Raw genomic sequence first — 25,167 nt, 5'->3', positions numbered from 1 at the left:
TAAAAAGACCTTAAGGGCTCCCAGCAGAAAGAACATTAATTGGGCAAAGGCATACCCTGTTTCAGGATACCCTGTCTTGTGGACAAAAAGACACCTCAGTCCCATTCTCCTCCACTTTCCTCTCCTTTCAAATGCATTGGCTTAGTGGGAGTCCACTGCTTCCGCTGTGCTCAGACCTCCACTAAGCCATTTTGGCTCCCTACCCCACCAGGCCATGAACCCAACAAAAGCAGGGTTAGCTTTCTGTTTGGTTGGCAGGTTGAACAGGCTCTGCATAGGGTCTGGCAAGTGACAGAAATTAGAGGTTGCTTAATAGAGTCACTGAATCATACTCTTAGTAACTCAGATGAAGCTTCTCTGGGGGTTGGACTAGATGACCTTTAATGGTCTCTTCCAACCCAAACTATTCTGTGATTCCCTGCATCTTGTAGTGCCATTATCCCTAAGCAAGCCATTTAACTTACTGTTTTGTGACATTTTAGATGCCGTAAGATAACCCCTGCCACCTCCAGCTGCCACTTCACAAGAGCACAAATCTCCCAAGAAACCCAGGGAGAATGTCTGCGAGCTCTGTAAGGATGCCCTTAACTTAAGGGTATAAGGTATCTACCTGTCCACCATATTTGATTCCCTGTATTTAGGCACTTGATTCACCTCCTTAGCATATTTTATAAAACCGTTAACAAAAAACAAAACAAAACAAAAAAAAACCAACGGTGCTTATCATGAAGGAAAGCACTGCAAAACACTCAAAAAGAACTAGAGATACAAAAATACTAAAGATTATATGTAGGTAAATAAAGCTTTGGGAGAAAAAGAAAAGCCAAGATTCATTTTAAACTCCTTCAACAAACTGAATGACAGCTACAAGCTGGCAGTATTAAGGTCACAAAGTACTTTAAGAAAACTTCTTTCGAAATGCATTGCATCATCAGCATGCTGCCAGGAATCACCAGTTGCTTACTCATTACATGTCAATTCCTTTCCTTTCACTGTAACTTGTTCTTAAAGAAATGTACCATCAGGGAAGGTGGATTTTTCTGTTTGAAACCTAAACGACTCAATACTTCCACAGCTGCATTTTAACTCTTTCTCTCCCCCTCCTATGAAGTCCCCCACAACCTTCCTCCCAGTAAAAGCACTCTGAATTTTGGTCTACAGGAGCTGGGGCTTCAGTAATTCCTGCCACTGGGTTTCTTTTCCCCTTTTCTGTTCTGAAAAAAGGGGTAGGGAGGTAGCAGTCTCCTGAAGCACAGCACTTCAGCCTGCTACAGAAGATTATTATAGTAGATTGAACTTTTGCTCTGCAAATGTCACATTGTGGAGATTCAATTTTAATGGAGAAGCTAGGCCAGAAGATCAGATACCAGCTCCTAAAACAAGGCTACTGAAAGGGGTTTCATACCTCTTTCATCCACATAGTACTGTTCCCTCACCAGAACCCAAACCAGCACCAAGTCAACCCTTCCATTAAGGCCTTCAACTCACCAACCTGGCAGAAAACTATCCAACTTTTTTGCTCTGGCCGTTTTCTGCTAGTTTAGTGAGCTAAAGCAGCTTATAGAGGGCTACAGTGGAATTAACACAAAGTAGGCAGTGGAAGAAGGCAGCCAAAAGTGGCAAGAACAGACTTGCCCTCCTACTCTGACAGCAACAAGTATTAGTGAGTTCACCTTGTCTCATAAAAAAAAAAAAAAAAATCACCAAAAAATAAATCTCCCCTCAACCTGGCACTGGACCCCACCAAGCAGCAGGACCAGGATATCAGGCAGTAGGAAAGCAAGCGGTGGAAGCACGCAGGAAGGCATAAGGGGCCGACCGCCCTTCTTCAGCAGCGAGCCACCTCCTATAATTTTGCCATCACTCCTCCTTGTTACCGGAGAGTTCTGATTACACCCAAGTGCTGCTATGTCAAGTGCGTATTACATCTCTGATTAGTGCTTTATTTCCATTCTCGCAAGCTTTCTTTCCCCCAGATACTTCTGAACTTTCCTTCAACATTACTGAGACTTCTTGCTTAACCTAATGACTTCCATCTAAATTGCATAAAAGCCACCATAGAAAACAATTAAACAAACAAAATGAATGCCGAGGACTTAGGAAGCTCCAGAATTCACACTGCCAATGCAACCTCAATTCAGTTCCTTATAGAAAGACAGAGTGAAGTAATCTTCAGCTGCAGAGTCTGTTTTGCTGACTTGCAACCATTGCCCCATTGAACTCAAAGAACTAGTGCTCAGGAATGACTGTCAAATCAGTGAATAAAATTCTCCTCTCCAGGACTTCTACTAGGTGACTACAACAGTTGAGAGCTGTGCGAGTATTTGGAGCACCGCATGATCATGCTCTTTAGACATCGATTTCAGTTTACCAAGGAGGTTTTTATCCTGAAAACACATCCAAACAGCTCCGAACAATAATTGTACAGTTTTCAAGCTAGCTACCTTGCACAAGAGCAGCACAGCTGCATTAGTATGGTGCTCCACCAACACCAATAGCTTGCTGTTCAGCAGGATTAATTAGCCTGGGCAGAGCACTACACTAATGTGATTATATTGCTTCTAGTACCTGAGCTAGCTCATTCATCGTTTTCTATTCCTTTCCTCTGAAATAAAAACAGTTTGGTTTTGCTATTTTCTTAACACCTAAATAATTCAATCACTTTTTTTTTTTTTTTGGAAGAGAGAGGAATGAGACTTGAAAAAGATTCAAAGCCAGATTTCCCTAACTGAAACAGTGGATCTCCTGCCTCCATAGCCTGTGTCCCCGTTATTACTATCCTCTTCTAATCACTTCTGTTGTTCATATCAAGCTGCCACCTTTTCTGGACTGTCTATGCACCTGCAAGTCTTCCCGGAACATTAGAAATAATGATGCCCAGCCACAACCAACAGTGACAAGAGCAAAGACTGGAAGACTTTCAGCTTGACTGGAACAGAATCATCATTGCCTTCCACTCCCCCTTTTTTACAGATGGGGAACAGATATCACAGGAGGTACTTGCTCAAAAGAGGGGCCACCTCTCAAATCAATGACTGGAAGAGCAGCAATACAAACCACAACTTCCTCACTCACAGTCTGGGGCTCCTATCAGGACACTGAAACAGAGACCAGTGTGAGATGTACCAGGTACCTGGACTCTGCCCCAAGTCACGGAGACACCAGAGCATAAGTGGAAACTGCCCAAAGAACACGAGTTCTGACAAAATACAAGCACGCTGGCATGCTCGAAAGCAGATGTACCTCTTTGCTCAAGCCTTCCTGAGGCATCCAGCATGAGGAAGTCGCTCAGAGCAGGCAACATTAGGTCAGCCAGTAAAAAATTCAGCAGCCACAAGCAACGGACAGCGGTTTTACAACAGGAAGAAATGGGCAAACCCCACTGCCGGCAGTACTACCAGACCCTCTTTCTTTTGAGTCTGCCTGTAACTCACCATCAGAAGAGAAACAGAGGAATATTGCAGCACTCATTACTATCTCTTGTCTCTGGCCCACATCCCTTACCCGTACAGGCACCCCTGCACACAGGCTGGCCCTATAGGTGTAACATGGCAGGACGGTTACCACGCACAGACCTCGAGAGCAACCATATCAGTCTGGCGGAGCGGAAGGCAGTGACAGCAACACGATCTCTACTTTCCTGTGTCTCCACAAGTCTTTTACTTGCTCGATAAGCTTCTAGCAACTTATTTTTATAGTTATTTGTCCTACAATGTTGGTTTTGATACTAAATAAAGTTCAAGAATCTTTATATTCTCACCTTTTTTAAGTTTCACTTTTTTTTTTAAATACAAAAAAGTATGCCGTAGAAAAAAAATGGTTAAAATTTCTGTAACAGAACTTTGTTAAGAAATGCTATGAAGTCATGGCATTGTATTGGTTTGTGATCGTAAGCCATATTAGTACTGGCTAGACTTCTAAATGCTTATTTCAACTTGAAATTTAAAACAGCAAATGAACAAAACATCTCTAAGCTCTCTCCCCCTCAAGTTTATATCAGCATGTTAATGATACAGAGCTCTCTCAGGACAGAAATGCAGGGAAGAACAACCTTATTTCTTGGCATTCCTTCCCTTTAAAGTAGCCCACTTCCTTCTGTTAGAAATATCCACAGGAATAGCTTCAAATTTTGCGTTCTAGGTATACAACATACATCATACAATGCAGACTCAAATTCCAGGCTCAAAAGGGTATGAAAGCAGAAAGGTTCTTTACATTTGCAGCTCCAGCATGCAACCACCAGGCACAAGGAGAGGAGCTTTAAGAGGTAATTCCAGTTTCTGTGCATGTACAGTGCAGTACAAAAGTTCACACTTTAAAAAGTTACAATTTAAAACTGTTTCTAAAAAGACTGCAGATTAGAAGTCCAGCTTGACAGTAAAGTATCAACATAAAAAAAGTGGATAAGGGCCTGCAAAGACCTAGAGAAAAGCAACATAAAGGCCAACACATGAAACAACGTGAAGCAAGTTAACACCGAATTGGAAACACTGTCTTACGGGGGGGGGGGGGGGGGGGGGGAGAAGCATTCTTTACAAATGAAAAATCAAACCAGTCAAGGTACCGCAAAACTGCAAGAGCAGTTAAGTAAACAACATGTTACAGTCACATACTGAATCAGGAGGAAAGGCAACTCCCAGAGCCAACACACAGTATTGAGGAATTATGCTGAGATATGAAGGAAAAATAAAGATTTTGAAACTAAGTGCAGTCTCTCTGTCATCTCCTACGCTTACACGGCCAGAAATCTGGTTTGAGTTGTTACTGTGTTGTCGGTGGCTCCTGTGTACAAGTAGAGGAGAAAAAAGAGTGACGGAATGAAAAGGGAGGAAGAAAAACTGAAGAGATACTGGGGTATGTATGTATGTACACAAGCGTACAAATTTACGCACACATACACATGTGTATCCATATATAACAAAAGATAACTTGGACTAGCTGGCCCAGAGCGGGACCTGCAAAAGCAGTATACTTAAGTTTTATCTTCTCCCTCCTGCTTATTTACTTGTTGCAGTCGTCTATACTACCGAATCACGTACATCAGGTCTGGAGCCTCATTACTTGTACATACTTCTAACATGGCAATTCAAGATAACTCGGAAAAGAGTTTGCTGGTATTTCTAATTGTTCTGTATGCCTTAGGGAGGCTGCGTGACTAAACCAGAAGGGAACACAGTCTCTGCACAGCAAGATGCGGTCTGTACCGTGCACTCCCGAGAGTTTCTCCCCCCAAGATACCTTTGCATTGGTATTTACTGCTTATGACTGCTGCACAGTTTGCTAAAATAGTTAAACTGAGGCAAGGACTCCAGAGCACAGAACACAACTCGAGATTTGTGAGAGCTTATTATCTGGTGCTCCGCGTGATGTCAGGGCTCACTTTTCAGAGCGCTCTGTACAAACATGCAATAAAAATAAATCAGTCCAAATAAGGCTAACGATGTTTCACAAACACAGAAACACTCAGTAGTTACAGTCTCACTCCTGTCTCATTTCCATCACCACAGAACAGGAAACATATACTACTAATTAATTCATAAACCCTAATCTCTGCAGGCAGCTGAAATTGTCAGTTCGACAGAAAAACCTGCCAGTAATGACGGGAAGTTGAACTGTATTATCAAGGAAATTCTTTTTCTGTCAGAAGACCCTGTCGAGCTCTGCTCACGACAGCCTCACCTATACGCAGGTTGGAGAATTTCTGTAGGGAAGGACTTTAAAACGCTACCTGAACCAACCAAGCAGCGCGAACAAACGAGACAGTTGCGGGAATTTGTCAAAACACGTTAACAGCTCCGGTGCTTTACCGCTATAACCTAAACGCACTGTATTTTGCCAAACACCCTCAACTCTTCGGACGGCCGGTACCAGAGCAGAGCGAACCGGACGAGCCCGAGGCGGACGGCGGCACCCCCGAGGCGGCGCTGCCGCGGCCGCACACCTCGCACGGGGAACGGCTCGGGCCCGGCCGGCGCAGGACAGCGCGGGTGACGCCTCCCGCCTCAGCCGCCGGCGCGGCGCGGCGCGGGGCGCCCGCCGGCCCCCGCCGCCTCCCGCGCCCCGGCGGGCGCTCGCCGCTCGCCCGCCGCCGGCCGAGCCCCGGATGCCCCACGGGGCGCGCAGGGGGACCGCCGGGGCGACGGGGCTGCCCGCCGCCGCTTCTCCTCCCCGGCGCCGCTGCCCGCAGCCCCTCGCCCCCGCGCCCCCCCCCCCCCCCCTCCCCGAGGCGCCCCGCAGCCCGCCGGCGCTCGCCGGGCGTTGCTTCCTCCCCGGGTTTCGGTGCAACAGCGGCGGGAGGCCGGTAACGTCGGGGGGGAGGCGCAGCCGGCACGGAGGCAGTGCCGGCTCCGCAGGCAGCGCTCGCTCCGCGGGCGCGCATGGGGCGCGGGACGCACGGCGGGCTGCGAGGGGGCAACCGCGGGCGACGAAGCCGACCTGCGCGGCGGCTGCCGAGCGAGGGCCGGCCAGCCAGACCCCCTCCCGCAGGGAGGAGGAGGAGGAGGAGGAGGCAGGAGGGCTCAGGGCTCCCCCCCACCCCGCCGGCAGCGACCTGTTGCCCCGCGCGGGGGTGCCGAGGCGCGTCCCCGGGAGCGGGACCGGCCGCCGCCACCCACCTCTTTGATTTTGTCCCTCCTCTGCCGGACGGCGGGGTCGGCGGGCTCCTGCCCCACGGCGCCGACGGGCTGGCGGAAGAGGCGCTGGGGCAGCCCGGGGGCGCCCGCCTCCTTCCTGCCGCGGGCGTCCTGCAGAAGTTTCTCCTTCTCCTGGCGGATGTCCCTGCGGATCTCCTCGGGCAGCTTCTGCAGCGTCTCCTTGGCCTCCCGCAGAGCCCGCTCGTGGTCCGCGCGGATCCGCTCCAGGCTGCCCGCCCCGCCCGCCGCCGGCGCCCCCGCCGCCGGGCCGCCCCCGGGCTGCGGCGGGGCGCGGGGCTGCCCGCCGGGCGGCGGCGGCGGCGGCTGCAGGGCGGCCGAGTGGAAGAAGACGCCGCTGAGGAGCTTGGAGGAGTCGGGCAGGAAGAAGATGGCCCCGAAGCAGAGGGTGATGAAGGCGCTGAACACCAGCAGCAGCACGAACTTCTCCGTCAGCCGGAACGCGCCGGGGCCCGCCGCCTTCCTGCCCCCGCCGCCCGCGCCGCCGCCCGCGGGGCCGCCCAGCGCCCCCGGCCCCGCCGCGCTACCGAAGAGCGGCAGCAGGCTGGCGGCGGGCATGGCCCCCGCGCCGCCTCAGCGCAGCGCAGCGCAGCGCGCCCCGCCGCCGCGCAGGGACCGCACCGCACCGCACCGCACCGGACGGCTCGGCTCCGCCGCCCCCTCCCCGCCTCGGCGGCAGAAAGTTTCCCCGGGCGGACGCGGCAACTTTTCCCTTCCCCGCCGGCAGCGCTCGGCGTCTGCGAGGCGGGCGCTGTCAGCTCCAGCCCATGCTGCCGGGCCGCGGGCGCCGCTCCCCGCTCCGCCCGCGCGGAACTGCCGGGCAGCCGGGGGCGGGGCGGGGCGGGCCGGGGCCGCCGCCGGCCCAATGGCGGGGGGCGGAGCACGGGCGGGGCGGGGCGGGGGCGGAGCGCGGGCGGGGCGGGGCGCGGGCACCACCGCCCTCCCGGGCTGCCGGACCCCGCGGGTCGCGGGGCTCAGCTCGGTGAGGCCTCCGCAGGCGCCGCCTGCCCTCCGGGGGCGGGGGGAGCGGGGGGAGCGGGGGCGCTGCGGCGGCGGCGGCGGCGGCGGCGGCTGCGGGCCCGCCCGGCCGGGGCAGCGGGTGCGGCCGCTTCGTCCCCGCGGGCGGCGACGGCCCGAGGCGGGCGCGCGGCAGCGGCACGTGCCGGCAGGCAGGCACGCGCGCACACGTGCACACTTGTGCACACACACGCAGGCGCCCCGCCCCCCCGGGTACTCGTGCACACAGGGGCACATCTGCCCCCACCGCGACGCGCGTGTGCCCCCAGAGCCGCGCGCGCGTGTGCTTGCACGCTCACGGGCACCACACGTGCACACGCGTGCACGCACGCCCACACGTGCCCGCAGGTGGGGGCAGCGCGCGGGGAGGCGGCAGCAGCGCGGCCGTGCGTGTGGGCACCAATCCCTGCCCGCTGGTCCGGGGAACCGTGCCCTTTGCCAGAAAAAGAGGGGTTTAATTCCAGTGTCGTCTTCTGCAGGTGCAAGGTGCGTCCGTGGCAAGGAAGTAGGGGGAACACATCTATGTGAGTGCGAAAATGCGACCTTTCCCCTATGCTAGTGCAAATGAAAAAACAACACGTGCTGGCGCACAGAAGTGTCATTTTTGATAGCTGATCAAATTGCTTCATCGAGCTCCCCAAGCTTTCTGTGAGAGGAAAAGTTTCCAAAAAAAAAAAAAAAAGAGATAGGGATTTATTATTTTGCTCATGTTACAGAGCAATGCCATAAACAGCAGGGATGTGAGAAGCAGGGAAACCCAGTAAAATCCTGGGTCTCTTTAACTGGGAAAGGGAATCCAGCCAACACCCAGGGGTTTATCTCAAACTTTTTTGGAACATACTTGGAGCCTACCTAGACTTTCACAGCGGCTTCAGCACCGTAAACTTAAATGTTTCCTCCAAGATGGGAACCACAGAGTCGGAAAGAAAACAGTGAGATACGTTGTTCCCAGAAGTTATGATGCTGAGGTTGGTTTGTTTGTGCATTTGCATGACTTTATTTTGCAAGGAAAAAAAAAAACGGTAGAGGGAAGCCTGTGCTTTCACCAAGGGCAGGGAGCAGGCATTGCATAAGCTGTAAAGACGTGATTTTGAAAATGGGCTTGGCATGGGCCTAATTCTGCTCCCAGTGGAATTAAGGGGAGTTTTACCATTGACTTAATAGGAATAAAGTAAGGCTGCTGCCCAGTGCTTTTCTAAATCCCATTCTTTAGAAGTTAGAATATGTAATAGATTAATTAAAACCAGGTTTAGAGAAGACAGTTACATAGAAACATTGGAGTCCTGCAAAACTGCCATAAGTATACGAGCATATGCTTTGTAAAATTTCAGGATTATACGTGAAACTGAAGGATCAGGGGCCCAATTTTGCATCCAGTGAAATCAGTAATTTCCTTTAGTTTTTACTCTGGTTATCTTTTAAATCCTATTTTTCCTGGGTTGCATTTCCCCACATTTAGATGTGATACTATTCCTTAAACTAAACAATAAGCACTCTGATTTTGACACACATTTCCCAGAAATGTGTAACGTAGCCTGATAGCTGTGCCAAGATAAAACTGTTCAGGATTGAAGAATTCAGCCTGCTTGGAAAAGGAGATAAGAATCTATGCTGCTTTTTTTTTTTTCCCTTTTTTTTTTTTTAAAGTAACATTTAAGGTGGCAAATACAGAGTTTAGCTATTGAAAGACAGTTGACTAATGAAAAAGCTTCCTAAATGGTGAAATACCACTCTCAGCTTCAGTGAGCATATTCTGGTTCAATCGCTGTGTATGTGGGCGTATAATATTTTTCACAGATTGCCCTCAAAACTCATCACTACTTATGTGATAAGATTTGGGGGAAGAATTTATTGCTGGAAGAAGGGCCTTTCTTCAGTATTCTGAAGTAATTCCTTAGGTTGCCATGTTTCTGTAGCATGTGATAAATGGATGCAAGAGTTGAAAATGTCATCACGTGGGGTTCTGCTCCTGTGTCTCGTCTTCCTAAGCTGGAGCCCTCTGAACTCACCAGCCTCTTGCCTTCTTTTGGTGTCCTTCCTAAGTGCTAGGGGTTAAATATGAATGCACGCCAGGGGTATGACTGCCACCCTCCTCACTATCTTTGGGACATCCTGCTCATCTCCTGAGCCTGTGGGAAGCAACAACCAGTATTTTCTATGCAAAGACAGAAGCTGTTAAATTCTCCAGCCTCTGTGATGAGATGATCATTCCAAGGACAACGATAATCTAGGCCCTAAAATGGACTCCTCCTCTGAACTGGACCCTAAATTTTGTATGCGGAGCTTCCCTGTTGTTAACACCTAATGTCACAAACACTTACCAGCAAAGTCATGTGAGAACTATTCAGTGGGACTATTGATGCATGTAAAGTTACTGGCGTACAGAGCTGTTCACAAGAGGAGGGCAATGGAGACTGAAAGAAAAAAAATCTGCCTCAACCCAACATTACTATACAAGTCCCTTGCTTTTTTGTCAATAATTTACTTTAGGCACAATACAGAACTGTACAAGATATTCCAAAGAACATGAAAATACAGGGAGTAACTCAGAAAAAAATACCTCAAATGCAAGTAGTAGAACTTAGGGTTGTACATGCTCAGTTTTGACTGGCTGTATCCAATAGGCAATGCAGCTGTAAAGTTAAACCACATTGATAGGTGCTTAAATATTGTCAAAAAATCAAAATAAAGCGTGAACAAATGAAGCCTGGTATTTGCAGTAATCTAGTGACAGCAGTGGAGAGCCCAGCCACCTGCACCAGGACTTGCACTGGAAGAGCCTCTGTCAATACAGCTTTGTCAGCATATCCGCCTAGTGGAAACATTGAGCTGGCTGACACTTTGGTTTTTGGGTTTTTTTTTGTTTTTTTTCCTTTTTTTTTTTTTTTTAAACTAATTGAGCCACATTACTTCCTGGATGACATCAGCTATATGGGAAAAAAAAACAAGTCTTCAGGCAGTTGTTTTGCTATGCTGGGTAAGGCTGGGTCCAATCCAGTTTGGTTGTGCCAACAAAACACTGGACTGCATCTCTCCTGCAGAGAGAAATGCCTCTTCTGCGGGTTCAGCTGCCGGATCAGGAACCATTTTCCAGCAATCATGCGCAGGTCAGGCATTTATAGAAAGGTAGAACTGATACATGAGAGGTGGTGAGAGGGAGATTTGCATAATCAAGGGACAAGACACTTTTCTGTAACAAATGTTCTGAATGGGCAAATTTGCTGCATATTGACTGAAAGGCCTGGAAAAAAATAACTCTACTGTTTCTTTTCCTGTTTTTTTTTTAATCAACTGCACCTAATTTGTCATGGTTCTAGCCTTAGATCTTGCCTTGTGATGGGGAATTAGCCTGCATGGTCTAAAGGATACATGTAGCAGATAAGGAGCGTATTAACAGTTGGCCCATTTTTAGGCACATTCAGCTGAAGCAGAGATCCTGATGGATACATCTTTTTGGATAGCAGGTCTATAACAGTACCACTCCCTTACAAGGGGTTCCCAGTGTTACGTTCTGGTTAAGACTACTGTAAAAAATTACTTGACAGCTACCTGAGAGATCAGAGAGACACCAGTTTATTCCCTCCCAATGAGATGAGTGTTGAAGATTGGTCTCCTATTTGGAGATGAAAAACAGAAGAAAGAAAATTAAATTCTGTGACTGCCTTTCTCAAACATTTCCTCTAGTTAAACACATGAGATGAATGTGGCTAATATCCAAACTTTATAAATACTGTAGAAATGTACTGGGAATATGAAGCTGTAAGCTCACAGAACTTACTCTGCTCCTTCAACTCTTTTCTGGCATGGCCCATCAATGCTATGAAAGGTCTCTTTTTTATCAGTATCTTTGGAATTATCCTTCATAACTCCTTCCATCCCCAGCTGAGGGAGGGGATCATTCATTTCTCCAAATTAAATGTGCATGCAGTGCTTATTGGGAGGGTTGGCTGAAAGCGTCCAGCTAAGCATCCAGCTAAGGGCAGAAAAGCTCTGCCCTTTCTCTCTTCTCCAAGATTTCAGAAGGCACAGAAGATGAACTGCAAGAAATGCTGCCTGAAGAAAATATTTGACTCTCGTTCTATAAAACCATGAAAGATCAAAAGCATTTTCTTCAACATCGCAAGACGCCCGAGTCTAGAATTTGAACTCTGACCACTTGCAGGATCGTGTTCAGTACTAGCATGGAGCTATCATACTCAACCCTAGATGGCATCTTTGAGAATATCTCACTTAAGTTACTCCTTGCTTTTCATCTTTTTTTCATTGCTTCTGTTATAGATGCTTTGCAGTCCCTCAGAGTAAGCAAACAAGGCCATGGTGTTATGTGTACAAGGGAGAGGCAGGAAAATAAGAGAAAGAAAAAGCACTACAAACTTTTGTCCCTCTTTCCAGAACAGTTTATCAATGCTCACATCCTTAAAGAGAACTTTAGCTACTGAGCTAAGAAATGGAAGTTAGCGTTTATGGTATTTCACCATTTAAGATTCAGACTGGCATCTCATATAATTATTCTCATAGCAATTAAGGATGGAGTTGTTTTGCGAGATCCCATGAAATTCCATCTGGACCTTAGATCTTTAAGAGATTATTAAGAGTCATGACAGGTACCTCTATTCTCTTCCCTTGTCCCTCAGAACTGAAGAGACTGCTGTTACATAGAGGTTGATATATTCTTTTACTTCCAGTCTCCCATTTCTGTACCCACGATCCCCAGCAAAGGTAGAAGGCCACCAGGTATGGCATATATTTAAGGAACAAAGCTCAGTGGATTGTGAGTGACTGAAACCAATTTACTACTGTGCTTTCCTTTAGTCTTAATTATCTCCAATAGCACTAAAACATCTTGCGCCAGCACTACAACCATAGTAATTGCTTTCTCCCAGCAGCGCTTTCTTGGCTGTCATCAAGTTTGTATACTGCATTTACAGGTATGAATTTAGAGTTTATTCTGAAAAGATTAAATCAAGACAAGGAGGCAAAATTTTGTGAGAGGATCCTTGGAAAACAGACTCACTTTCCTTTCCAAGGTGGCATCATTTTCCTGAACCAGAGGGGAGAAGTATTGGCAGAAAACAAGACATGGTCACTGACGCTGGGTTTTGCAGTCATTTAACAGCTGTATTTAGCAGCCAGATGATGGGAATAACTGGACATCTTGATTGCAAACCAGAGCTGTCTCTTTTGGTATGTAGCCCCAAGGAAAAGTGGTTAGAGTGGAGATTACTAACCTGATAACCCTGCTAAGGAAGAAAAGCTATTATAATAGATGATTGAAAGTATCAAGAGATCTTAAAAAGAAAGAACACTGTGAATTATTCATTTATTTCTTTATATTAGGAGCGCTTGATTTGTACAAGATTTTAATTCCATATTTAATGGCTCCTTGGCTGTTTTATAAAAAACAAAGCTGAAAATGTTCCCGACCTTTTATCACCCCAACCACATGTGATGCCACGTGGATTGTGTAAATTGCCCTCATGCAATAGTTGAAGTGGTGTCCTTGTTCCTCTCTCTTCCCAATGGCTGTTTCCCTAACTAGATGAGTTAATTCTGCTCAACAGCACGTCTTAATAGAACAAGTACAGACATGGCTTACTAACTGGACCCTGATTGACCTAGGCATTACTCCAACTTTATTTTTGAGTCTATTTTAAAGCTGCTTTCTCCTTCTGTAGGTCTTAGATGGCATTGGGGTTATAAGCAGCAGAGGTTATGTATTTAGTTATTTTCATAGTTAATATTTCCTATTGAAAGTATTCCACTGTTTACTGTCTCTCTCATCTGGAAAAAAGAGGTGCACCTTTTTTCCGGTGGTTCTCATTAGGACCACTACATGTTTACTCTTCACAGACTTTTGTTCAAAATTGTTGTGGCTGGTTCCATCAGTCCTTGACAGATTCTCTTACCCCAAGCCACAGGAGCCTTTTGGTGATGGAGAATTTTTTTTTTTTTAATTTTCCTGTTTGTGCTATGTGCATTCTGACTCACCTTGACACGTAGTGATAATGTGTCAGATGTGTCCAGCTACCACCTGACAGGCTGTGTGAATTTTTTTTGTGGTAAACTTGCTCCCACAGTAGTGGCTCTCAGCCGCATAATGCCGGCTGGTGTGTGCGCGCGCAACACACACGTGTCTGCTCAGATCGTAGACAGTTGTCAATTATTTGTCTTCTCTAAATGAAATCCAGGAGTTTCAGCCTCAGTTCAAATCTGATCTTTTATCCTACTGAAACTCCCTTGTTTGTTTTACTGCTGCAGCTAAATGATGTAGAAAAAATCGGAGCTAATCTGACCTTTGCTCTTGCTGTTTGGCTAAACCAGGATCTTATTGAAAACCTAGATAAGAAAAATGGCTTTGCCATTTTTTGTCCGTATGATGGTGAGCCTTAGTTTTCTCAGCTGTAAAATAAGAGCTAAGCTATTTCACAGTGAGACCTAATGTATGGAGTTTGCTTTGATGTCCTTAGATGAAATGTTGTTTTGGGGTGCAAAGTTTTGCTTTGTTTTCCTTAGAAATTAAAATCTTCTTAGTTTTCAATGCTCAATTACTAATCCCAGGTCTTGTATAGTACACCACTGACAATCTGTCCTAGACCAGTTCTGGTTCATTTCACTTTTTTGGCTGTCTTCCTCAAACACAGGTCTCCTTTCTCCTCTACATGTGTTCAGTTGTCCCTGTGCCTTCTACTTTATTGACAGCTGTATTGCTTCAATGTCATCTGATGCTCTGGTCCATTGCTGCAACCCTGAGCTTGCAGTGTGTAAAGGTTTTCTGAATTCAAGGTACTTCTGAGTGCTTTATGTCCCCCAAAAGCACCAGGCAGTATGGAATCCCAGACTCAAGAATGGGAAGAGTGAATTAGCAGCAAGCAGCTTTCGGACAGACAGATTTCTATTTAAGATGAGACTCAGGAAAATATCCAAGACTGAAAAGGGAAGATAATTATTGAGTCAGAAGCAATGGTTTCTTAGGGAAACCCTCCTGACTCAAAGAAGATGCTGAAGACTGAAGAACGTATTTTTCACTTTCGGACTGGTATCTGTGGCATGAGGGTCTTCATGTGTGTAGAGTATTGTCTTGAGAAAAGGGTAAATATTTATATGTAAATCTACAAAGTGGGGTACAAGTGGGAGAAGGTCCTCTAAGTTTTTCATAGTTTCATGCTTCTTTTTGTATGTTTCTCTGGTTCTCTTTTATACAGTCTGTTCCTTTAATGTCCCTGCCAGCAAGGTGGGAACCTGCCTTTGTCTTGAATAAACCTACAGGGCAGTTGCGAACATGGAAAGTGAATGGTTAGTTTTTGTAACAGTGGTTGAACATTAATATATTTAGATAATATATCTAGTGTAAGAGGTAATATCTGGTATTTTCTCAAGTTAACCAGTAACTGGCTACATTTGAAAAATATTCATGGTCTGTTCCTTATTTTTGGCTCATCATTGGCATCAGCTGCTTTGCTCAAATGAAAACAATTTGGCATGTCTTTCCCCTTATGTATTTGAATCAACAGATGAGAGACGGCAAAATAAGTTAATTGTTAACGTATGTACATGAACACAGAGGACAAATTCCAAACAGAGCAGAATGAGGCATCTGGGTAAGGTTGTCATGCCCCTAGAATCACCCATTAAATATAGGTTTACCTTGTTCCACCTTTTTCCCCCAAAGGTTAGTGCAGAGGCAGCTTCTTTTCATGGCCATACACCGTATTGTTTGATCTATATTACGAAGGCATTGATTTGCAAACTGCTCTGGAAAGATCTTTAAAATTAGGATATTTTTTGTTTCTTTATCAGTAAGGAGTGTTTCCTGATAGACAACAGTTTACCACATAGCATTCAAGCAGCTGCAAGTAATTTATTCTTCTCTCTAGTTCAGGTGGAAGAAAGAATAAATCCATCCTAGCTAGCAGGCAGGGAAAAGTCATGTTTCTCTAACGGTTTGGGCTGATGTGACCTACCCCATGCCTTCTGCAAGAGCTGGAACATACTGCTTTTGAAAAAACAGATGGGATTGTCTTTAAAGATCTTTATCAGAAATGGTTTAGCGTCATGCTGTCTTTTACTACAACCTCGCCATCGCTCTTCAAAGAAAGATTTTCTGTCTTGTGTTGCCTCACGTTTAGTCCTCTCTTTCAGTTCATAGTGACAATTTGATAATGCAGAACTCAGGTGGCCGGAAAAATTAATAGTCAAGTGTTTGCCTCAGAATGTTAAGGCAAAACCTTTTATAAAACACTACTAAAAAGTAACATCCTATTTGCCAAAGTTGTATCAGAATGTTTGAAAAAATTGCAAAGAACTCCGAATACAGTGGAAAGAAAGTTAAATTATTTTCTGACCAACACTGTGCTGCTTTGTTCAGTCTCTCAAAAGGGTTGTTGCACTGGGGAAGGCTCATGCTGACTTGCCCTCTCACCAGTCCTGTCCTATTAACAGTCCTACTGAGGCTGTAGAGAGGCCTCCACAAGGTGTCTCAGAGACCACGTCTTTACCACCAAGGTCTTTTTGCACCTCTGGCTATTCACTCCATCACTGATATGTTTGTGCACACATAGATATCCTGTGGCCTTGTAGAAAGGCGATAGCCTCATTTAAGCCATGGCCCGTCCACCTCATAGCAAAAGTGAGGGATGAGGAACATGGGCTGGTGCCCATGTAAGGAATAGAAAGCAGGCAATTGGGAACAAAAGTCTGTCCCTGAGGCACTGCGTCAGGAAACCAGACATTGTCACGAGACATTATTTATTGCCAGCTAGAGTCACAACCCGTAGTTATATTCCGGGACAAGATATCTTTATAGTTGTCTCTTGCACTAGCCAGAGGCAAGGAGACCTTAAAACAGCTGTCCCTCACCTCCTCTATACACTGGCATTTCTTAGCCTTACTGACCTGCGATCATCCAGATCTTGGCCAGGATGCTCCACAGTGACCAGGGAAAGTACAGCCATGGTATAAGCCTTTCAAAATTATGGGTGAGGTCTTTCTTACAGCCCATTTTATTACTATTACTGCTGTTAGATTCCGTCCTATTTCAGTCAATTGGATTACTTACTGTGATGTGGAAATAATCTATGTAATGGAGTGTCAGCCTTGTGCTCTGAAGCCTTGACCAAATTCTGCATAGGAGCAGTGCTCTTCCCTGCAGCTGAATCTGTTTATAAGCATGGTTCGGAGGTTAAGCCACCAGGGCAGCAGGGTTGCTACCATGCTCATCTGCGAATGGCTCATGAATGGTTAACGCAGCGAATTAAATACTAAGATGAATGCCTAAATACATAAGAAAAACAGACATAATATTAAGAACTAGGAATTCTGCATGGGTTGCTTTAGGTTAATGCACTAACCTAAAATGAGTTACTCCACTGTCCTTCCCAAAACAGGATGGGTGGATATAGAAAGTGGATCCATAAATAGAAGTTGCTGAGTTGCGTCCTGTGTCAGGCCTGTGTAGTACTCCTTATCCTTTGCTTTTCTTCAATTTTTAGCTGTGGAGATTTAATCTGAGCTGCCTGTCATTGAGATGGAGAACTAGATGAGGTACCAAATGAAGTCTAAGCATTTGGGAATATGGAAAGTAACTGGCTTTAAAATGAAAAAATACCAGCCAGATACTTTTATAATAGTAATAAAATAATATATGAATAATCTTTAAAAAATTACAAAGATAAATTTCACTTGAAGGGCTATTAGTAACCCAGTTGTATGGTATTTCCAACGTTTACCACTCCATTGCCAGTGTGTTTTCCTTTACTGTAGGTTAGATTGATACTGGTGAAAGATTCATGAGGTGGCAACTGGCCACTACTAAAATTTCTCTCTCATACTATCTGTACAAACCTGACAGAGACAATATGTCCTGTCTAAATGTTTCCCACAGGAACAAAATGAAAGTAGTAGGAAAGAACATAGTTCCTTGACTGAACTATTTGCTCAGCAAGGTGTTGCTAAAGAGACTTGAATGAGTTTTGGTTTAGTTTAGGCTTTTTCTTAAAAGAGCTTTGTAAGATTAAATAAGCAAGCCCTGTATAACTGTAAGTAAAGTACACCAGATCGCCTTGTCTCCAAGTAGGGTACTGGCCCCCGTAAGATGTCATTTTTACTCACTTTTTTCCTTTCTCCTCCCACGTCAAACAATAAAGCAATAAACCACAAAAATGGATTTTAATTTGGTTTTGTTTGCTTTTAATGGAAAGAATGAATAAAGGGTTTAAGTAAGTTATCTTATACTATATAGAAATCTATGTCATAACTTGTCATTAAAAATGCTGCTGTGGACATTATTCAAAGACATAAAACTGCAATGAATAGACAAGCAAATGTGCTTGTTTTTTCTTTTTAAGTGCAGAACTCATGTTTACAGACATAAATCTAATTCTACAATCAATTATACTCAGGTTGATTGTAGTCAGCAAAAGGGATCGTGAGGTCAGGCTGTAGTGCTCTGTAGATTGATAAAATGTGTCTGGGTTTCACTCAATCTCAAGTACTGAGTCAGAGGGGTCTGGGTCTGTTTGGGCCTTGGTGAAGATGAATTTTCAGGATGTGATGCAGTAGAGGACTGAAATAATGTTAATAAGTGAAGAAACACATCAAGAAGAGGAAAATTTATGCTTGACCCTTTTTTGAATGGTTCTTAACCAAGTCCTGATCTCTGATCCCACTAAGTCTCCAGCTTCTTCCTTGTGCCCAGATATAGGTAGTCAAGAACACTGCTCCCTCCTCTCTTTTATCTCACCCTAATTATTGTCCTTGTTAGACTAAAATACACTAAAAGGCTACTGAGAAACTTCAGACAGTGTGGGATGCAGTCAAATCTCGGTATCAGAAAGTATTCTACCATACTCCATGATCTAAAATAGCTTCGAGCTATTTTTAGATGGAATGTGACCTATTGGTATAGACCCCTTGATTCCATAAATGGTCTGGGTCTTGGTATCTTAGAAAAATCTCTTTCCAAAGGTGATATTACTAGTTTTTAATATGGACATTAAAATCAGTTGATGCTTCTTTTCTTCTGTTGTTTTTTGTTGTTGTTCTTGCCTATAATTTAGGAGGTCAAGACAGTAAATATATGTTAAAAATATTTTGTCAACAAAATTCATTATTAATAAACATTACCAAAAACCAAAAAGCCCACAAAGCAAGATAAATTGTAGGTAGTCAAGCTTTCTCTTTCCTTTTCTGGCTGCTTGTAAACAAAGATAGTTAAAGTAATGGGAAAGGAGGAAGAAGGCTGTGCAAGGCTGCCGTTAGTCTAGTAAGGGCCATTTCCATGGACTCCTCTGTAGTCAGTGGAGAAAAAGAAGCCCTTTCAGATGTGATAAAGTACAGCTGCTTTGGGCTTTTGTTCTGAATCCCTTCTGGAAGAGATGATCTCTCTCCATCAGCAACAGAGAAAACTCCTGGAGCTTATAGAGTAATACCTGTGATAATCGCCCAGGAACAGCAGACAAGCACCAGTGGTTTCTTCCAGAGATGTAGGAAAGCTCTGGAGATTTTGTTTTCTGAATCAGATGGGGAAGCAGGCAAGTGAATGAGCTGGTGTATAATATCAAGAGAAAGACCACTCTTGCCTGACAGCAATATGTGCTAGTAGCTCTGAATCCTTGTTCATAAAGCATGAACTATGAGTGAAAACAGGCTTTCCCCTCTCACAGCCCTCTCACAAGCACTGAGTAAAACCTCAGGTCTTGTATGCAGTTTCCAATCACGGCTTTAATGAAAAGTAACTGAATTGCACTGACAGGTTCTCATCACAGAGCTGGTTCAAAAGCTGTGGTGAGATGCACTGAGCTGCAGTTAATTATCAGTGTTCTTGACTGTAACGCTGATAGGTCATCTTTTTCCTTCCCCCGAGGATATACATCTGTGCCTTATTGGGGGTGAATCCTATAGTCCTGACCATCCTTTGCCCTTCACCTTTGCGAGGATTTTTTACCCTGTGAAGAGGTATCCAAAGTCTGATCTGGCAGTGCCCATGCACTCTGAAATGTTCATGCTGAGTACTGAAAGCCTGTGCAATTCAGCTTTTTTAAAACTGATGTAAGAAAGAGCAGAGTCAGCCCCCCGCTACCTTGGATATTTTCCTTTCCCCTCAAGCCACTGCTTGTTATATTAGCCTCACAAAATAATTTCTCTCTTATAAAAGCCATCTCCCTGTAAAGCCTCTCCTGGGCAGTGACTCAGGCAAACAGAAGCATTGTACATGGGGAAGTTCCTTCGTTATGGATCACTGTGAAGAACTGAGATAATGTAACGCAATCAAAGAGAAAAACTTCCCGGCTTACTCAAATACAATATTGTTGTAGTTTTCCCATTAGTGTGGGGAAAAATAGCAATGTGTTGTGGCTGGTGTTAACGTGAGTGTCTTTTCTTTCAAATCAGTGGATTTGCAGTCGGAGGACTCCCTCTGTCCTTGGGCTTCCTTTAAGGCTACCTTTAAACACACTATTTTTGCTTGTTCAGGAAGGTGTCATTAAACAGTGATAACCTTTTATTACTGAATTTAGCTGGATTTGAATGGGTGACCTAGAGATTAAAATTTCAGACTCTGTTACTAATTAACGGTGTCATTTGAATCCCTGAAGGATTTATTATTTAGTACCTGGACTTAGATATTTTCTTCTTTCGTTTCACAAAGGTGATTTTCACGTGTCTTTTGTGATTTGAAAGCTACCGTTGATTGCAGAGCAAATTTAGTATGCTTATTCATCACTTCACAGTGATGGGCACTAGTCTTCCTGGCCCTGATTCCTGCAAACCTTCAGTCACGTTCTTCTTTTTAAACACAGAGTTAAGTGTGTTCCTAAAGGCTGCACTGAGGCAGGAAATTATCAGGCTAAGCTCTGCCTCCCAAGTCTTTCCTTGGGGAAGTGCTATATGCTGGTTTTGCATCGGGTGTGAAAAGGTAGAATAAACATTAGTAAAATATGTCTTTGCTTATTTGTAATTATAACAGCTTTATATAAAACACAAAACATAGTTTTTGAGTGGAAGAAATATTTTTTTAACACATGAGATACTCAAACCGCAGGAAACTTCTAGTTGTGAGAATATCTGACATTGTTTGAAAACCAGTGAACAGCTGAGGAGGTTTGGGCTGAAAATTGGATTTAAGAGTAAATAACCCCACCTGTAGTATAATAAAGAAGTTCAGGCATCTGAATGTCAGTGGCCTAAGTAATTAGAAAATATTATTTGGGGGTTAAAAGTAGATTACTAATACTATGCAATTCCTTCTTCTCTATATCAACAGTGACTGAAAGAACCAGACAGCTAAATCTCTGAGGACTGAATTATAAGCCCATGTAAACATTTCATTGACAAAGTTCAGCACAATTGTACTCTTTAACAAAATCTTTATTTTATAGTGTAATATTATTTTTTTTAATATTATAATGCATGCAATGTTTGTGAAGCAATGTATTTAAAAACATGATTTAAAAATAAGACTTTAAAAACTTGGAAATAATTTAGGAATAAATGTCAGGCTTTGTGTGAAGTTTCTAGGTACTTTATTAATGAAAAGTAACTTAATTTCATCCTGGCAGGTTCTAGCCAGAAGACAGCTTTGCAGAGCTGATTCTACAGCTGAGGTGATGCAGTGGGAACAAAACCTAAGGTCTGTTTCAGTGTCAGTTTTTAAATTTGTAACTAATCAGTCAATCTGGTTTTTCTCTTGCATTATAGGTCTGTGGCAAGAAAATAGACTTTTTCAGAAAGGCTTTCGATGGGTGTTTTACTTTAAGACTCCCAACAGCTCAGTCTTCCATTTGTTTTAATTTACCATTTGTTACATTACCATTATGAATGAATTACAAGGAAGCTTCTTGTTATCAAAATATTCTAGTAAGACTTAGGTCACAGCTTTCAGCTAAGGAAAGTAATTTAAGTTAGATCTACAATTTACATATCTGCAATTACAGGGAACAGATTTTTCACTGTCAGGCTTAATGTAGCCTGAACAATATCACAGTCTCACAGAGGTTAAAAAAACCTTTACCTAATAAATTTTTGTTTATTTTTCCTTGCTATCCTTAAATAACTAAAACACATGGAAAGAGCAAGCCCACGTACCACCCAGGAGCTCTTCCCATCTCACTGATTCAGGTGTGAGCTGCAGGGACACGATACTTGTGCACACACTTCACCCCTCTTTTCTCTAGTTTAGTTTCCAAGGAAATCACAGCTCTAACATATCTGCATTATTAGGGGAACAGGACTATGGAGCACAGAGCAAAGATCTCTGCCGTGCGATATAGGTAGAGCTGGGACAGATCACTGTATCATTAAGGTATATCATTTACATATTCAAATAAAGATCTGGGAGAAAATAAACTGAGACAAACAGAAGCAGAAGATTCGGAGATCTTTTATAGCAGTGGGGCTTATATGGCCCAAGTGAATAGGATTTGGGGTTGAAGTGCATGGGAAGGAGCAAGGTCTAAGTTTGGGGGATTTTCTGTTCAACTGTATCATGTTCTTTTGTTTCTGCTTTCCAGGAAGGAATACACAGAGGCAACTGCTTCTTTGATGCAACACCAGCCAAGACCAGAGCTATTATCTGTATCTTTAACTACATATATATCTGTATATAAAGATATATAGTTTAAATGCAACCTTGCAGTAAACAGAAGTCCTGTCTGAGCCAAGTAATTTTTTTTAGAATTTTGGAATGGACTCCTGAGAGTTGTTCAGCTGTTCGGTGACAATGTAATTAAAAGCAGAGCATTGTTTAGGGCAAATGAGACTGTCTTCATGAATAGCTTATATTCTACAAGAGCTGACTTTGTGTCAACATATATAGAATAGCCAGAAAATAAAGTGATGGATGCCTCATTTGCACAGTTTAAAATCAGTGGGCTTTCATTTTTTTTTTTCACATCAGTTCCTTAACTGGAAAAAAGATGTTTGGCCAGATGGCTAAAAAAGAGATACTTCAATAGAGCAGAGCACAAGGGAAACAAGATGGCACCAGAAGTGAAATGAGAAGGCAGTTGCTGACCTATAAACAGTAGAGTGGAATTGTTTTCTGCCTTTCACACAAGTGAAACAGAGGTCTGCATTGATATATTTCTAGAAGAATAGGCAAAAGTGTTTCTCTGAATGTCTCATGAGAGTTCATCTTTTTATTAGTCAACGCCTTTTATCTGAGACCACAATTCCAATCCCAGATACAGATTTTTTTCACCTATATTTCATGAATTTTGTTTACTGTGTTGCCACCGTACAAAACCTCCCAGTAGTAGCACAACTCCTCTCAAGTAAAAAAATACTGATCTATGAAAAAAACCCCATATTTCCTATTTTTCTAACTTGTTTTGAATGCCTTTTTTTTATGAAAGTAAAATCTGTTGCCAGATTAATTTTTCAACCTTTCCAATCTGCCATAAATATAAAGGCAAAAGTCCTAGAGAACAGTGGGAGATGGGAGAATAACTCTATATCTTTCTTGGAAGGAGACAGAAATTGGAATAAATAGCACTTATTAACAAACTTGAGTGAGATTATATAATGCCCTCTGGATTTTCGATCTACGTTTTAACCCAAACTTTGGAGCAACTTAAGAGAGATTTTAGGAGTTGCAGTCAATGGCTTGATGTTCAAGAGGAGACCAGTGATGAGTGGCGTTCCTCAGGGGTTGGTATTGGGACTGGCGCTGTTTAACATCTTTGTCGGTGACATGGACAGTGGGATTGTGTGCACCCTCAGCAAGTTTGCCAACAACACCAAGCTGTGTGGTGCAATTGACACACTGGAGGGTAGGGATGCCATCCAGAGGGACCTTGACAGGCTTGAGAGGTGGGCCCGTGCGAACTTCATGAAGTTCAGCAGGGCCAAGTGCAAGGTCCTGCACATGGGTCGGGGCAATCCTAAGCACAAATATAGGCTGGGCGGAGAATGGATTGAGAGCAGCCCTGAGGAGAAGGACTTGGGGGAGAAGCTCAACATGAGCTGGCAATGTGCGCTTGCAGCCCAGAAAGCCAACCACGTCCTGGGCTGCATCAAAAGTGTGACCAGCAAGTCAAGGGAGGTGATTCTTCCCCTCTACTCTGCTCTTGTGAGACCCCACCTGGAGTACTGCATTCATCTCTGGAGCCCCCAACATAAGAAGGACGTGGACCTGTTGGAGCGAGTCTAGAGGAGGGCCACAAAGATGATCAGAGGGCTGGAGCACCTCTCTTACGAAGACAGGCTGAGAGAGCTGGAGTTGTTTGGCCTGGAGAAGAGAAGGGACCTTATAGCAGCCTTCCAGTACCTGAAAGAGGCCTACAAGAAAGCTGGAGAGGAACTTTTTGACAGGACATGTAGTGATAGGACAAGGTGTAACAGCTTTAAACTGAAAAAGGGTAGATTTAGATTAGATGAAGGAAGAAATTCTTCACTATGAGGGTGGTGAGGCAGTGGAACAGGTTGCCCAGCGAAATTGTGGATTCCCTATCCCTGGAAGTGTTCAAGGCCAGGTTGGATGGGGCTTTGAGCAACCTGGTCTAATGGAAGGTGTCCCTACCCATGGCAGTGGGGTTGGAACTAGATGATCTTTAAGGTCTCTTCCAACCCAAACCATTCTATGATGATTCTATGATTCTATGATTCTATGATTTTCATTCAGAGCATGTTAGGTTGAGCTCAGTGCATGAAGGGACACGATCTGGAGGGCCTTGTAGGTGATAGAGAGCATAGTCATGTTCCTTACTCCTGAGTCTCAAGGTTTTGATATTAGAAGGTCTTAATAATTGAGACTACAAAGCAATTATGTTTTATTTTTGCAGGTTGAAGGGGCACTATGCCTTTTGCTGTCAATAACCCCATATGCTTTTAGCTATATGACATAACTCTACTTTCCAATAAATGCTTTATTTCCAGCAGCACCAGTGGGAAGAACAGAATCCCCTTTCCTAAACTGTTAGAATGACTTTTTTCTTATAGCAACAGATCAGAAAATAAGGCAGAAGGCCACGTCTTAATTCCTGTCTGCCCACAGGTCAGCAAGAGCTTGTTAGTGAACACATTTGTCAGTGCACTACAGCATAGCTACCCCATTGTGTTGGCAGGCTGTTTCTTCTCTCTGTCCCCGCCTTATCGTGTATTTGATTGCGGGATAGACAGTATGGAGCATCCCATGGTTCACCCTACGGTAGGTAACTCAGTGCCTGCAGGCAGTGCTGTGGGCAGTGCTGTGGGTTAGTCTCTGTGCTTGCAGGCAACGGGAGGAAACGAGAAGGTGCGACAGGAGGAGGTCCCCTTCGCCCAAGTGACCAGAGACAGGCAAAGCGGTATGTCTTTTGCTCCTGTAGCTGCCTCCTTGTCAAGAGGCTGTTGCAGAAGCTGGCTACGGACCACCTGCTTTCCATTGCCAGGATGGCATTCCCCTTCTTCTCTCACCCTGGCAGCGAAGCAGGACCAGGGCTGTGAAGAGAAGGTCTTTTCTGTTTGTGTAAAGGGAATTTTTCTGCATCTTTAGCAGATAGCTGGGTTAGTGACAGGGTAAAAATTA

The 25,167-nt window shown here is 44.5% G+C and overlaps 1 protein-coding gene and 1 long non-coding RNA gene across 3 annotated transcripts in view; one reads left to right on the top strand and one right to left on the bottom strand.

Moving 5' to 3' along the window:
• Positions 1–7,460, bottom strand: part of MAN1A1 (mannosidase alpha class 1A member 1) — a 150,873-nt gene extending 143,413 nt beyond the window's left edge. The window contains exon 1 of the mRNA XM_087775918.1: positions 6,615–7,460. Within this exon, the coding sequence (XP_087632044.1) occupies positions 6,615–7,208 (594 nt within the window). The 5' untranslated portion in view covers positions 7,209–7,460. The remainder of the gene's footprint in view (positions 1–6,614) is intronic.
• A 1,054-nt stretch (positions 7,461–8,514) lies between these two features.
• LOC148053366 (uncharacterized) lies at positions 8,515–22,956 on the top strand. 2 transcript variants are annotated; one of them, XR_015708858.1, is made up of 4 exons: positions 8,515–8,635; positions 21,221–21,291; positions 22,172–22,235; positions 22,577–22,956. It is a non-coding gene; the product is annotated as an uncharacterized LOC148053366 (long non-coding RNA). The 2 variants fall into 2 exon arrangements; XR_015708857.1 differs by lacking the exon at positions 22,577–22,956 and having other exon boundaries at positions 22,172–22,386.
• The last annotated feature ends 2,211 nt before the right edge of the window (positions 22,957–25,167 follow it).

Source organism: Nipponia nippon, unplaced genomic scaffold (genome assembly GCF_047370975.1).
Source record: "Nipponia nippon isolate SJK-2023a ecotype South Korea unplaced genomic scaffold, ASM4737097v1 scaffold_4, whole genome shotgun sequence".
In the NCBI taxonomy this organism is placed as follows: Eukaryota; Metazoa; Chordata; class Aves; order Pelecaniformes; family Threskiornithidae; genus Nipponia; species Nipponia nippon.
Note: the sequence above shows the minus strand (reverse complement) of the source record. Positions and strands in the feature narration are given on the sequence as shown.